The following is a 16,402-nucleotide window of genomic DNA, read 5'->3' on the forward strand; positions in this document are numbered from 1 at the left end:
TTTACAATACAGCGTCAATTTCCCACTGCTTTATATCATAACATCTTGTGTCGAGACAGTCGCGGAAATGGAAGCACTATCTCCATGGATTCAATTTAAAAACGATCTAAAAAGACAAAAAAGATCAACAACGAATACAACGGAGGAATTTATTCAAAAAAGTAAAAAGGGCGGGTGACCCAATGCGGTTGAAAGGCTAGAAACTAATAAAAAAAAAGAAAAAAAGGTGGGAATTGGAAGATGGCGAAGAAGGTGAAAGGAGAAATCTTTTAAAACCAAAGCGGTGGTTTTGAGAAGTCACAGGTGTTTTTCCGCCCCCAAGCACGAGACGTCTGGGTTTCCAAGTGCGGGTAGGTCGTTCTACGCACGGAGATATGACACAACCTGTCGTTCTGTAGAAAGCATGAGCGATAGCTGACATTTCCAAAAATGTAAAAAATACAGAAACATGAAATCTGAATAATCAGCATGCCAATGTCGTTGGATTTCGTTTTCGGGGGGGCAGGGGGGCGGGGAGAGGAGTCTATGAAGGGTTCAGTCCTCGTAAAAATGGGAATTAAAATGAAAAAAATTATTATTTTTTTTCTTTTCATAAGCTGAAGAAAGCCACAGAGAAACCATCCTACAGTAAAAACGCAACACACACCTGCTTCCTAATTCATGTGACAGGACGACCAGACCAGCAGCAAGTTGCGATGGAGCCTCCTAACACTTCATTCGCGAGACACTGACCTCGTATTACTTTCCCTTAAGACGATCGCTCATCACTTTGCAAATACTTATGAGTCGAACTTTTTGCCCCTAATGTCGGTCCTCAGCAGTCGCCTTCGCGTCTACGGTATCAAAGGTTATAAGGCTTTAACTACGATCCTTCTCTTTTTTTTTTTTGTTTGTTTTTTTTCCAACCAACCTGAGGGTTTGAGTCACAAGGAGTGATATGTTTGTGTCGACGTCTAATGTCTAATATACAGAAAAACTGAGAAAGACGAGACCTAAGCAAAGTGCCCAAAAAAAACCAAACAAAAATACAAAACATAAGTCAAATAAAAACTCCCGAAAATCAAATCTATCCTGTCTGAGGAGTGGAGGAGGAGGTGGCTTGGCATGTAAAAGTCAAAATGTTATAGAAGAACCGACTTCTTAAAAAAAAAAACACAAAAAAAATAAAATTAAATAAAAATAAAAAATAAAAAAAACACCCTGGATCTTTTTTTTTTTCCACTTCTACAATAAAATAAGAACTTTGTTGGTTTTAAAAATGAGAAATTAAAACAATACTATACAACCGGTTGACTCCTGTAAGCGGGCGCTGCGTCGTTTTAGCCACGGCCGTGGGAGTTGTCGGTGGGCTGCAGTGAAAGAGGCGTTCTCGCCCCTTTTTAAAAAAGAGCCGCGATAAGAACAACTAAAGAAGGGAAAATGAAAGGTAAAAGAGTGTGTGTGTGTATGTGTGTGTGTGTGTGTGCGTGTGTGGGGGGGGACTGTGTGTGCGGCGGGAGCTAAGAGTCATAGTCCTCATCGTCGTCCTCGTCCTCCTCGTCGTCTTTGTGCGGGGCGGCGGCGGCCGGCGGCGTGGCGCCCAGCATGGAGGGGTGCGGGGCGAAGGAGCCCAGCGGCAAGGCCACGCCCCCCGTCGCCTGCGCTGGGGCCATGGCGCCCATGCTGCCCATGTGCAGGTAGTGGGGCGGAGCTTCTGAGCTGAGGACACAAGGGGTGGGGTTAGGTCAGGGTAAGCTTGGGTGCGTGCTAAGACACTCCGGTGAAATCTAAACGGGCGCCTCTGTTCGCCTCTGCTGGTTCCTTGCCGGCGCGTCGTGCTGCTCCAGGGCTGAGTTTCCCCAGCCCTTTCTGTCAGTGGAAAATTCCCGGTGTAGAAAGCAAAAGTCCTCCCCGGTTTTTGCTCCAGCCATGGCAGCTGATAATCCACCTGGTTGGCCATAAATCCCAGGGCGGAATTTACTTTCTGGGCCCGGATTTCCCACCTTTGCAGGTTTTTCCGCTAACCCCGGATTAATTGCCGCGTCGATTCCTGGCACGTTACGCTGTTCCAAACTTGTTTTTCCTATCGGTTTGTTTTTGTGTACAGTATAGGGACCGCGCCCACCTCATAAACCCCAACGCTCACTGCACCAAGGAGCCAAACAGGGTGAGAAAGGGAGCGAGAGGGGTTGGCCCTCCCCATTCTTCACTCAAAAACTGACAATCAGAGTGCAGTTAATGCAGCGCGTAGTTGGAAAAAGGGGCTTGGTCGCTTACATTACAAAAATAGATTTGCACATGATTTGAATAAGTGTTCTGGACAATGCCAAGTTCCTAGAAGAATTTCCTTTATCGATTTCCCGTGGTTGCAGCCACACACCTCACTCTGCCTCATTACAGAACTCTTTTCTGTGATAATGAAAGTGTTTCAGTTGATATGTGAACGTTCAAATATTGCACCAACGGTCGTTCAAAGCGGTACCGTCTTTGAGCTTCGCTAACTTTTTTGTCAAATAATTCCCCCACAAACCTCTGTCAGTGGGTTTGGGAATGGGACGTTCTTGTGTGATCTTAACTATGGGATGGAATCGGGATAGCGGGGTTAGAGCCAGGCCTATAGTTTAATTGTTGTAACTTCTCTTTACGCATTGCACTGCTCGATTTCCTGATGTGCGAAAGACATCACTTACACAAGGTTCCCGACAACTGGCGGCGCCGGAATAAAGGAGCTTCTGTTGATCATGATCTTAATATTTAAAGAAAATTTTAAAATCTCTCCATCAATTAAACAATATTGTTTAGTTCTGGTGTGATGTAATCTGCCACAGTTGATTATCAGTATTCCCATCAGAAGGGTCTGGGGACCATCAACTTTAAATCAAAATCATTTGTTGTCACACAAAATATGGCTTAACAATATTTTAAGTTTGGAAATACACAAATTATATATGGTTTTAATATTGACTAAATTATATAATATTAATATTGAGAACTGAAGGACCAAGCACACTGGCTGACAGGCATTCAGATGATTCATATTTATAGTCTAGAGTAAAGCAATTCCCCACAGAACGACCCTTCTTCACAGATACTGCATTTAGACATGTTTTACATTTTATTTCATTTTTTATTTATTTTTAAAATAAATTAACAGCACAAATGGCATATATAGGATGTATTCAAGGAGACTTTAGAATCAACTCCCTTGTTTTACATGAATTTGCAATTTATTAGGCCTAGCCAATAAATCAACAGTGGTGAAAGGAACCTGAGAAATATTGGTTATTTGACTCTGAAAAGGGTATCATTGAAATGAATAACTACCATTATTAGGTCATATGTTATGATGATTATCTATATAATATTACATCTATAATAACACAATGTCAGGCTCCCAGCGATGGTGGATTACCTTAGAATTGTGTCGTGAACTACATTATATTTTAAGGGTTACCTACTAAATAAGGTCTCGCAATGCTACCGATTCCAACATTACTCTTTTTAAAATGTACATAATTATTATTTATTTTTTTACCGCTGTTTAATGATGAAAAAAAAAAAAAACATATAAATAAATGTAAAAAACCGATGACCCCAGATCTCCAAACCACAAAATATACCGTAAAAGGTGCTTGAAGAGCTTGAATTTGATCCTTCCTAAATTTAAGCCATTTTTCCATTATCGCTTCCCCCGCCCTCTTGTGTCCCTCATCTCGCCCCGACTCTCCCTGCTACACCGACCAAGCATGAACGTGTGTGTGTGTGTGTGTGTATATATATATATATATATATATATATATATATATATATATATATATATATATATATATATATATATATATATATATATTCATTAAAAATCAGACAATGTGATTTCCTGGATTCTTTCCCCCCATTCTGTCTCTCATAGTCGAAGTGTACCTATGATGAAAATTACAGGCCTCTCTCATCTTTTTAAGTGGGAGAACTTGCACAATTGGTGGCTGACTAAATACTTTTTTGCCCCACTGTACGTACACACACACACACACACACACACACACACACACACACACACACACACACACACACACACACACACACACACACACACACACACACACACACACACACACACACACACACACAAAAAGTAAGGGATATTCGGCTTTCGGGTGAAATTTCAGGATGAACCTAAAATGCACTATAACCTTTACAGGTGAACTTAATTTGACCTTCTCTAAACCTTTGAATGCACATGTCCAACTGTTCAATGTTTCAGTACTTTTTGCACAACTTGCTGTTCTCTAACAAGGAGCTGAACGGAAAATTCACAACAGGTGTTTGATCCATGAATCGACCAATACATTTCCTGGTTCAATTAGAATTAGTATTTAAACAGTCCTCTCCATCATGCTGTTCACATTTTGACATCATGAGACCAAGACGACACCTTACAATTGATCAACAGTACCGAGGCTTCAATGTTCTTCCACATGTCCACTTCCCTCTGATGTTCTCAGAGGGAAGTGGCCACTGAGCTTAGAGTGTCATAGAGAGTCATCAGCAGGTTGCAACAGAGATACAGAGACAGGAAGAGTCACAGAAAGGCATAGAAGTGGACGTCCTTTGGCCACATCCCACACTGATGAGCGCTTCATTGTGAACAGTGCCCTGCGGAAGACGACCTGCAAGGGTACCTGACCACACCACCAGGCACAGCCATCATCGTCTTGCACGGGCCAGGGAGCATTTACGCTGGACAAGGGACCAGTGGCCTCAGTGCTGTTCTCTGATGAAAGTCGATTCACGTTGATCAGAAATGATGGCCGCCAACGATGTTGGAGACGTCAAGGAGAGCGCTATACATCAGCCACTGTTGTCACCAAACGAGCCTTTGGTGGTGGTGTTAGTGTGGGCAGTTGTGTCTAGTCAATACAGAACTGCCCTACACTTTGTGAATGGTACAGTGACAAGCCCATACTACCTGAATGACATCATTAATCCAGTCATTGTGCCCCTGCATGAACAACACAGGCCTCATTTCATCTTCATGGACGACAATGCTCCAGCTCATGGAGGTGGCATCATTAGGGAACAGCTGAGTCGCCGTGTAGAGGCTCGTAACTCTGTACCCCAGAAGCTCAATGACCTGAGGACCACCCTTCAAGAAGAGTGGGGGGCCAAGCCTCAGCAGACAATAAGTCGACTTGTGAGCAGCATGAGACGTGGTTGTCAAGCTGTAATTGATGCTCAAGGGCACATGACAAGTTATTGAGACACTGACATTTTTTGTTGTGGTAAACCCACCACTGTTGTTGGCTTTTGTTTCAATAAATTGTTTGAGATGAGGAAATCACCATTGCATGCTTCTACTTAAATGCCCTACTTTCATGATATAATATCACTGTCGCGTAAACTTTTTACATTTTCCATAAATTTCACCCGAAAGCCAAATATCCCTAACTTATTAGGTTATATTGGATTATATTACATGTGAATTATAGGTCCTCCTCACTTAACGACCTGTTTAACGACTGGACCAGCTCTCTGACCAGTCTGTATTGTACGCTGCGTACAATACCACGGCGTCTCGGCGTCAAGCGTCTAATCGCGCATCATCCTTTATATACTCTATACACTACAGTATATACACCACTGTATATACTATATACATCTCATCACCGGTCCCAGTCTCATTCCCGCAGTGTGTCAGTATTCACTACACTAGTGTTCAGTGTGGCCACGCCTTCTTACCGTGAAATAACACGGGTCCTCGCTTATCAACCAATTTGCTTAACTACCTGGTCCTCGGAACGGAACTTGGTCGTTAAGTGAGGGGTACCTGTATTTAATATCACATTGAAAATGTATTAAATTTGTTTCACATGAAGTCCTTTAAAATGTGCTTTAACTCCGTTACTGCAGTCTGAAAGAGAGAGAGAGAGAGAGAGAGAGAGAGAGAGAGTGTGTGTGTGTGTGTGTGTGTGTGTGTGTGTCCGTCCCCTAGAGGCACCGAGTGGTTCCGCTGATGCGCGCGTCCTCACCTTTGGAACCTGGAGGCCGGTTGCTGGTTTGTGCTTGAGCGAGAACCGTCCTCCTCGTCCCCGTCCGTCTCGCTGTCGTCCGAGTCCTCCTGTTGCCATGACAGCAGAACAGCGGCGGTAAACGAAAGGGCCGGGCGGCTCATTGCTCCCGACCTCTTGGCGCCTTACGTTTGCGTCGAGATACGCACCTCTTGCTCCGACTCGGTTCCCGACAGCTTTTTGTCTTTGCCCTTGGAGCTGGCGCCTCCGTTCTTGCGGCCAGAGCCTGGTTTCCGACCCCTTGAAGGAAGCCAGACGTAACAGACATCATGACATGGTTGCGTGCGCACACCAGGGCTCAAAAACTTACTTTTAAAAGTGGTTGCCAGGCTGGCCACCAGGCTGAAAATATGGTTGCCATTTTCATTTTTAGCCACCTTATATTTTGAGTAATTAAGATACTATGCGGTTAAACGTCAGCTTAAGAATGAAAATGTGATAAAAAAAATAATAATGTTTAAAAGCTTTATCATAGTAACCGAACCAAAATTATTTGTAGTTTGTGTTTTATCCGACACACATCAATCTTGAGAGGGGAAGGTAAGACAGACAAGAGCTGTGCCAACACTCCTCTGGTCACAGCCTGTCTGTCTCTCTTTTCCACCCACGTGTACAGTATATACAGATATATACACACAGACAGTAAGAATCTCAACAGTCCTGTCGGTCCCCTCATTGTCAACTATGGTAAATTCTAATCTTTATCTTTCCATTTAAAAGTAGCTCTACACCACATGAGGTCTGAGTCATGCTCATTATTAATGTTATCCGTAGGATAAGATAAGAACTGGTTACTGTATTGCAACGACTATATGTTGACAAATTTGACTAAATTCACTAGAAAAAAAACCCCCTGCTTTTTCTATGTAGTTTTAACCAAATGTTTTTTTTTTTGACACCTCGTTTTAGTTTTTAGCTTTAGTTAAATGTACAGGGATGTAGGCTTGGCCGATCGTGCAAAATTCAAATGGGCGATGGCTGGGGGGCAGCGATTGCCAATTTACAATTCTATCTCGCGCACAGAACATAATGTGATGCAGCAGAAGCGGTCTCCCCGTTAAAGAAGTGTAGCATTTGTTATTAACAAGTAAAGTATTTACACAAAACATGAATTAAATTAAATTGCGTCCCATAGCAACTGAAAGCAATGAGACATGCGTGACACGGAGCAGGACAGTGGGGACACATAGGGTTGTTTTTTTTGAATGGGATAGTCCCTTAAATAAGTTGTGTTTAAAAAAAATTTAGTTTCATACAAGAAGGACACAAACAATAAATAAACAGAAATAAAACCGCAGGAAAAACCGACACATGAGTTGGAAACTGGAGAACCACTGTCCGGAGGAGAAATAAAAAAATAAAATAAAACTCCACTCGAATTCTCTGATACCTCTTTTCCACTGCGGAAAATATTATATATATATATATATATATATATATATATATATATATAATTTATTTGCTTATTTATTTTTTACACGCAACATAACACTTACACATTGAACAAAATAATCAATAATAAATCCAAAATACACGGTATGTTATCGAACCGTTCGGTACACCCCCTACGGTTCAATACACACACTTGAACCGCTGTATTGCGGTAGAAGTCCACGGGACGCGTTGGTGCAGCACGGCGTGCCGTAAGCACAAGCTTCCTATTAAATCCAGTGTTGGAGCTACTTTGAAGCGAGAGGTCAATATATATATATATATTTTTTTTTTTCCCAACGGTGCGTGGCTACACAAGCCTTTTCAATATAAACACCAGATATAATAACATAGAAATGTTTTGTAGAGAGTGCAATAAATCAAGGTTTCCAGTCGGAAAACTCTCCGCCGGTAACCTCCCCCCTGGTCACCTGGGCCAATTACCCACTACCGTACCCACAGTCAAACCCACAGTGTTAACACTAGTTATTCATGGAGGACTACTATAAACACTTTTAACACCTTGTAACTTTTTTTTTTCTTTCTTAAATATAAAGATACTGAAACCGTACGGATTAAAAAAAAACAAAAAAAGGCTAAAATGGTTTGCCACCCCCCGTTCGGATCAGTTTGGATGATTCACACAATTAAGTCCAAAAAAAAAAAACTAAAAACAAAAAAAACAACATTGGCCCGGACAGCAAGTTGTTTGCATCCCTGGCTGTAATAACCTCCACTGCCGTCCACTGTGACTGGATCTTGGGATGACAGCTCTGCCAGCAGCCCGGCAGGAGAGACACTCCGTGGTGCGACAGGATTTTATAATTGATCTATGAGCAGGACGCACGATTTTACTTTTTCTGACTATGTTTTCATGTGACAGGTGATGAAAAAGGCATTAAAACGTGAACAGAGTGCAACAGCCCGCACGTCCAAAAGAGTTCTTGTGTTAGCAATATTTAAATATCACTAATGCAGCAAATGTGTTTCATTAGTGATATAATTGACAAGTTTTGCCGTCCACATTTTTTCATGTTAAAAAGTGCTTGCCAAAGCGGGCAACCAGGGGCCAAAAAATGGCAAATGATTCAGTGGTTGCCAAAGGGGGAAACCAGAGGACACACAATTGCAAATGATTCAGTGGTTGCCGAGGGCAACTGCTACTGTCGAGCGAACACACACACACACACACACACACACACACACACACACACACACACACACACACACACACACACACACACACACACACACACACACGTTTGTATGATTTAATGAGTTGGACGACATAGTATTAGATACATATTAATGTGGACCTATCTGAAACGGTTGTCAATTCCAAGTTAAATCCACGGGGTTCCTTTGATTAAATCGCGGGGCACTTGCCACTGAGCCGTGAGAACGCGGTGGGAATTTTTTCAGAAGAGATCTGTTCCGCAGCAGAGCAGCAGCAGGAAACAGAGTCAATGAAACATCGAGAGTTTTTATTTGCTCTGTTTGGAGAAAAGATGTCTCTGATCGGAGCTGCGGAACGATGCGCACCCCCCCCCCATAGTACAAAATTTGAGAATTTAAAAACATTTAAAAATTAGAATATATTAGAATATTACAATATAAAAGCATACAAGTTCGAATGGGATTTTAAGAACCGGAAAACGCTGAGCCACGACACAACAGTGAGAAATGTTCGGAGATTCCCATTTTTTATTTATTTTTAATTCAGCCCGCCTCTTGTGATAAGAGGTGGACCTTGTATTGCTCTAGTATTACTGCTGTTAAGAGTCCCACAGTCTACTCTGCTGAGGCGGCTTCGGATGAGCCAGAAAAAGCACAGACAGTCAGCTCGACTCCAACATACCCCCATGTAAGATTGCATAAATACAGTATATATGATCATATAGTCATATATATAATTATAGAATCCAGAATCGCGATTGTGGCGCCGCCCCTTGCGGCCGCCTGCGTGAGCGCCTCGTGTCGGTTACGCACATTTTAGTATTTTTAGAGCTTATTGTGCGTAACCACCAGGTGTCATGACATTTCACTGCAGATGTGTATGTGACAAATAACCTCTTGACTTTCACATTATTTATTTTTTTACACAAACTCCTGCTTTGTGGAGCTTTTCATCGATGCAACGTTTTGGCAACATTGTTAACAAATAGAATAGTCATTAAAAAAAACAGTTAGCAGCATGTGTGTACCTGCGGGGAACTTTGTCACCTCCGCCCTCCGTATGATTCTCCTCCCCTTCACCCTGCATGTCTGGCACCGTGGCAACCAGATCCTTCAGGAAGTCAAACTGCTGCTCCAGCTCTATACACTGTTTTCTGCGCGCGCGGGCATGCGCACACACACACACACACACACACGCACACACACACACACACACACACACACACACACACACACACACACACACACACACACACACACACACACACACACACACACACACACACACACACACACACACACACACACACACACACACACACACACACACACGATTTGAACACTCACAAACACAAGAGCTGTCAAAATCATCACGGAAATTATATGATAATGAAATATTTAACAGGTTAAGGTTACAGGGTACTCCTAATGGTTATGATGTAATATACAAAATATCTCCAGGTGAAGCCTTGCAAAGGTAAAGAAGAATTCGTCAATATAAGTTATCGACAACACGGTCTGCCGAAGGCTAAAACAGCCAGTGACTCGACGCGTGGATAGCGACAGTCGCTACCGTTACTGTCGAGCTCTGTGTTTCCTTTAACATACAACCAGGACTTAGCAGCACAAAAAAAAGACTTGTTTTTACTTTTGCTGCTACCATGACGACACGTTTAATAGGTTGATTCTCGGTAAAAGTCTTTTATCGACGGCTCAGTTTTGACGGCCTTGATTTTGTCGTTACCCGATTGCGTTTATTGCGGTTGTTCAGAGGGTTGTCACGATTACAAATAGGCTTGATTTGATGTTAACGAACGCTGTTAACGACTGTATGGTTGTAGGATTAGTTTCAATACCAAATCATGAGGAATGACACGTGATAAGGACAGGGAACTTAATGAATTTACAGATAATTCACGTCATCCATTGAGCACTGGTCAAGTTCTTCTGGAGCCCAATAACGCAGCATTTAATTTCACACACACACACACACACACACACACACACACACACACACTTACAGGTGCGATGTCGTCATTGTCTTTGCATTCCGAGACTGGGTGACTTGACAGGCTTTGGTGAGCAGCGATTCCAAGAAAAGCTCTAGGGCTCTCGCTGACGTGCAAATTGGTGAAATTAAGGAGCATCAGGCTATATTCACACCTTGTTCACAATAATAAATCACAATCGTAGAAACTGTATGAGTCAAATAGAATGATAACGGACCAAATGACATCAAAACCATTGCATTCATTCCCTTTCACTGAACATACCAGCCTCCAAATATAAATAACCCACTTGTGACTTGGAAGAAGAATGAATGGATTCAAGGGTGATGTACAAATTATATTCAACAATGAACGAACTAATACATAGTGCAACAAAGTGCGATGCCCCCCGAAAAAGGATACATATTATTACAGGCACGGCCGCGGCCACTTTTCCTATTTCTTCATCAGTCTGCATAATCTTCTTAATCCTCGCCTGCAATGGAAAAACAGGTTAAGATGAGGTGCGGTGTGTGTGTGTGTGTGTTTATCGACTGGCCGCACACTCACCTGGAGCGCTCACACACGTAATCGCAATTCCACAGTCGCACGTTCCCACCCAAGTCGAAGGGGGATTTCGAGCCAATGTTGGAAACGCTGCGGAACTAAGTCTGTTTCCATCCACCGATCAAATCGACCGGCATGTTGTTGTTGTTTTTTTGTCAATGTCAATAAAGGGTCGTTGCCATAGGTAGACGTGCATTATCACCAGTCTTATCTGTCAGATAAAATGAGCTGATAGCAATGGACAATTAATCATCAACTTTAATATCGTGACCATGACAGCCCTGTCCCCCCCCCCCCCCCTAACCGGACCCGCCTTCCTAAAAAACACCACCGGTTCGACTCTCTGCATACCTGAATGACTGCGCTTTGGCTGGGAAACCAATCAGTCCGTTGCAACGCAGTCACAAACACATGCTTCGCGATCACAACTCAGCCTTTTGTGACACAAGACTCAACGTTGACTTCTAAGTTAGCTTGTTAATATCGTTGTCATCATCATCATCACTGTTGTTATTATTATTATTATTATTATTATTATTATTATCGCCGTGTTGTTTTCCACCACTGTGAGCACCAGATTTGATTTGATATTTCGATGCAAACTTGAACAATTTTATTTTATTTTTATTTTTTTTTAATAGTGTGGTTTGTTGATAGCTGGACATTGTTATTTATTAGGTTTGTTGAATATTGCGAATGTTTTGGGGTTGTTTGTTTGTTTGTTTTCTGTCCATTGCCAATTTCTCTACCTTTTACCTCATTGTGGATTGCCCATTATTTTGCTCTTTTGTGCTAATGTTTACGTTTATTTTACGCCTCCCGTTTCCTTTGCTATTTACTGTTCTTACGCCTTTTTTTTTTTTAATTATTATTATTATTATTATTGTCGCCCATTATGTTGACGTGAGCTGCTATAACACCGCAATTTAAGTCTCCTCACGCGTGTCGCTCTATTATCCTTCCATCTTAAACAACTGGACAGGCCGAGCAACACTCACGGTGCGTCGCTAGCAAGCCAGGTTAGCCGGCTAGCGCACGGTCGGCTACAAATCGCAACGACGGCACGGGGCTGCGGGACTTACCGGCGGGAACCGGGCGTTGTATTTCTTCTTCTTGCTGGGCATGACTCCGTGACGCGGGGCGCTGACTTTGAAAAAAAAAAAAAAAAAAAAAAAACCGGGACGTGTCCTTCGGAAAGCAGCTGCCGCGGCGCGCACGTCAGATAGCGGCGGCTAGCTACCTGGCTAGCTCGTTAGCGCGCGGGTACGTGGCCGTCAGCTTTCCCCCCCGCCCCGCCGGCCGGCTGACTTTGGTTCCGCCGGGTCAATGGGTTCCGCCAGCACCGCGGGTGACCACGGCGCCTGGGCCTCTTCTGTTGGCGGGGCCGAGCCGGGTTCAGCGCCGAAGACGGCTCGTCGCCGCGGGGTAAGTCGGCGCTTTTGACCGACGGCTCCTGCTTTTCGGCGTCCGACGGTCATTTCGGCGAGCGCGCGTTTCGGCGTGGAGCGGGCGCGCTGACGACAATAGACGCGTCGGCGGAGTTGATTTGCAGGGTCCTTCGACACCGACACCTTCGCTTGCTCCGCCCGGACAGGGACACAAACAAAGTATTTGAAGTGCGTGTGTTGTACGTTCTGGCCGAGATGAAAACCCGTTGAGTAATTGATGCCGTTGGGTCACTCCGGAGGAAAAGGCATGAACGGCAGCAGCCTGTGATGCTAGGAGGCTAACACCACCAGAACCCAGCAGCTGCTACACATACTACATATACTACATACACTGCAGACACTACGGATACTACAGATTCTACATACAATACAGACACTACAGATACAACATACTGTACAGATACTACATTCATTACAGATACGCCATACTACAGATACTATATAATCAGAATTTTCTTTATTGCCAAGTAAGTTTACATGTACAAGGAATTTGTTTTGGTGTTCGGTGTAAAGAGGAAACATAAATGTAAAATAGGACAGTACTATTTATAATATAATATAGATACTACAGATTTGATATAATATAGATACTACGGATACTACAGATACTATATAATATAGATACTACAGATGCTACAGATACTAGATCATATAGATACTCCAAATACTATATAATATAGATGCTACAGATACTATACAATAAAGATACTACAGCTACTACAGATACTATACAATATAGATACTACAGCTACTACAGATACTATATAATATACATACTACCGAGTCTTTATAATATAGATCAGGGGTACCCACACTTTTTTGGCTTGCAAGCTACTTTTAAAATGACCAGGTCAAAACGATCTACCTGCATTAAAAAATACTAAATATATTTATTTATATATATACTGAGTATACTACCAGGAGCAGCCGAAAGAAGAAGATGATACTGAGTATAATTTATATATACAATATATGTCGGTGTACCTTGCATCACTGCATGAGTCTTTACGGCACAATACAATAAAATAGATTCATGGTCACTACCTTACTCTGATGACTTGCACTGAATGGAGTCGGTCAGGGTTGCATGGTCCAGACAGTAGCTGCTGGTAGCCAGCCTCAGGCAGCTTCCAAATCAGTCATGGTGGAACGCTATTTGGACTTAATAATCTTCATGTGGGAAAAGGCTGACTCACATAAATAAGTAGAGTCGAATAATGCAGTCAAGGAGGGAGCACATTTCCTCATGTTTGAGTACTTTTCCTCCGTGAGTAAGTTCCAAAACTGTCCATGAGGCCTGTACTTCAGCTCACTGTCAGCCTGTAGTGTCAACATCCCAGTGTTGTAATTTTTGATGCGAGTAAATCAACCTCAACATCTTCCCTAAATGGGCAGCACATAAATGGGCAGCACATAAATGTAGCGATGGGCTCGAGTGAAGCAGAGTCTTGAAACCGTTTGTCAAAGTGTGACAGACAGTTTTCAATCTGCTCTGTGTAGCGCCCACTGTCAAGTTATGCACACGCCTTCCCTTGGCTCTCCAGCTCTGATGCCAGGTTTTGAAAGTTCCCCAAATCGTGGCGCTGCAGCTTTGAGGACAGGAGTTGCATTTTGTCATTTGAAGGCATTAACTGAACTGATCATGTTGACCACGGTTTTATCTTTTCCTTGCAGCGCTAAATTAAGCTCATTCGACATGTTGGTCAGATCGGTTAAAAATGCCAAGTTCATCAGCCACTGATCGTCATTAAGTTGCTTGTATTCTGCATTTTTACTGACGAGGAGAAACTCCTTTATCTCCGGACAGAGCTCTCGAAATCTCAATCAAGTGCGCGATCTACCCGCACTACCTTTGCGATTGACCTATTGGGCAAACCTGACTACCACAGATACTATATAATATAGAGACTACAGATACTGAAGATACTATATAACATAGATACTTTTACTTTATTCATCTGCGGAAGGAAGGCGGTGTTACAGTAGCTCAGATCAAAACGATATGCAATAATAACAAAGTAATGAGGAAAAAAATAATAGAAAAAACATGGCAACATGTAACAATGCTAATATGCAAAATTGGCACTAAACAAACCTAAAAGTTAACTAAAAAAACAGAAACAAATAACAATATACAATATATCTAAAAAGTAACAAAAGAAATAGAAAACCGTGGCAATTTACAATGAACCAAAAAGTAACAAAGAAAATTGGCAATACAGTATACAATAAACCTAAAAATGTATTGAATAGAAAAAATGGCAATCTACAATAAACCTAAAAAATAACAAACGGCAGTATACAATGAAGCTAAAAATTGGCAAAATATAATAATTATTTCTAATTATTTTTATTCTGTTAGCTGTGAAATAATTTCATGGCTAATAACGGGAGATTTCTGTCAAGAGCTTTTCACATTTGAAGATAACGCCCGACTATTCTATTCCGTTTGGGTATTGAAACCTTTATTTCAACTTGATTCCCACAGGAGGAAAATCTCGGCCAACGGCTTTCAAGGTCCCCCGCCTTCGCGCCACGATGGAGGAGGAAAGGGCACCCGACAGGGACACGGCAGAGAAGCCCGACCCCACCTCCTACCCCGCCGACAGCTACGCCGCCGAGGCGATGGCCGCCGACATGGACCCCTGGATCGTGTTCGACTCCCGGCGGACCCCCAGGGCCGAGTTTGACGGCTGGCTGGAGAGCAACAGGCCGTCGCAGGTGTCCCGGCTCGGCGACGAGGAGGGCGGCCGGGGCCCCGTGGGGTGGATCGCCGTGCTGGGCCCCGACCACGGCCCCGCCACCGGCGACGTCGCGGGCCTCCAGGAGAGCTGGGACAAGCTGGTTGCCAGCGGGCGGCCCGTCAACTTCCAGACGGTGAGGGAGCTGGCGCTGAACCACCGGGTGCTCACCGGGAAGTGGCTGATGAGCTTGGACCCGGGTTTCAAGCTGGAGCGCGCCTGGGAGTGCGTGGCCAGGGCCGCCCTCGAGGGCCGGATCTCCCTGGTCAAAGTGAGCACCTACGAGCCCAAAACGGACGGCAAGCAGATCATCTGCGTCTACAACCGGGACTTCACCGACGAGAGCGAGGTGATGGAGCTGGACACCGTCATCCGCTCCACGGGGGTCAAGTGTCCGCTGTTCTACAAGCCGGACGTGTACACCTACCTGGGGATCTACCGCGGCAACCGCTGGAAGCTCTGCCCGACTATTTACGAGAGCAAGTTTGACCTGGAGTGCGTCCCGAGGCGATCGCACATCACAAACAAAGTCACCAACGTAGTCGTGACATAGTTTGGAACACTTCCAAATCCAAATCGTGCCATTGTTGGATTATTATTATTTTTTTGTAAGGGAATTGTGGTTTTGTCACATCGCTCTCACGTCTCTTGTGTTTGGTCGAGAAACCCCACGTTCCCATTTTTCAAATTTTTCTGACCATGTAAAAGTATTGAACGAGTTTGTGTATGGCAAATTGAAATTCGCTTTTCTTTTGTTTGTTTTGTTTTTTTACCAATCGATGAGCTTGGATATTGGGCTTCTGTTCAACATGCACTGACATTAAAGAACTGAGGATGTTCATTTAGACAAAAATCAAAAGATGCACGGCAACTTGGAAATGTTTTCCTTTTTGCTTGTGTATGCAATTCTTTTGGCTTTAATTTTGTGGTTTGTGCATGACAAAACTGTTGATTAAAGATCGATTTGAAGCAGTTGCATTGCATACTTTCAACACTTTTATATAAAA

The 16,402-nt window shown here is 43.3% G+C and overlaps 2 protein-coding genes across 2 annotated transcripts; one reads left to right on the forward strand and one right to left on the reverse strand.

Moving 5' to 3' along the window:
• On the reverse strand, positions 1-12,330 carry drap1 (DR1-associated protein 1 (negative cofactor 2 alpha); the record flags this gene model as incomplete). Its single annotated transcript, XM_080023202.1, has 7 exons — positions 1-1,698; positions 6,006-6,094; positions 6,194-6,284; positions 9,680-9,805; positions 10,673-10,766; positions 11,063-11,135; positions 12,289-12,330. The coding sequence occupies 7 exons, from the start codon at positions 12,328-12,330 to the stop codon at positions 1,500-1,502; spliced, it is 714 nt and encodes a 237-aa protein (XP_079879328.1). The 3' UTR covers positions 1-1,499.
• Positions 12,331-12,397: 67 nt separating this feature from the next.
• On the forward strand, positions 12,398-16,257 carry cUnh11orf68 (chromosome Un C11orf68 homolog). The gene is made up of 2 exons (XM_080023645.1): positions 12,398-12,631; positions 15,143-16,257. Exon 2 carries the CDS (start codon positions 15,193-15,195, stop codon positions 15,946-15,948), a length of 756 nt encoding a protein of 251 aa, XP_079879771.1. The 5' UTR covers positions 12,398-12,631; positions 15,143-15,192; the 3' UTR covers positions 15,949-16,257.
• Positions 16,258-16,402: the final 145 nt, after the last annotated feature.

Source organism: Zeus faber (genome assembly GCF_960531495.2).
Source record: "Zeus faber genome assembly, chromosome: 22".
Classification (NCBI taxonomy): Eukaryota; Metazoa; Chordata; class Actinopteri; order Zeiformes; family Zeidae; genus Zeus; species Zeus faber.

Coding starts and splice junctions, on each gene's coding strand:
- cUnh11orf68 (XM_080023645.1), top strand. CDS start 15,193: ATGGAGGAGGAAAGGGCACCCGACAGGGACACGGCAGAGAAGCCCGAC.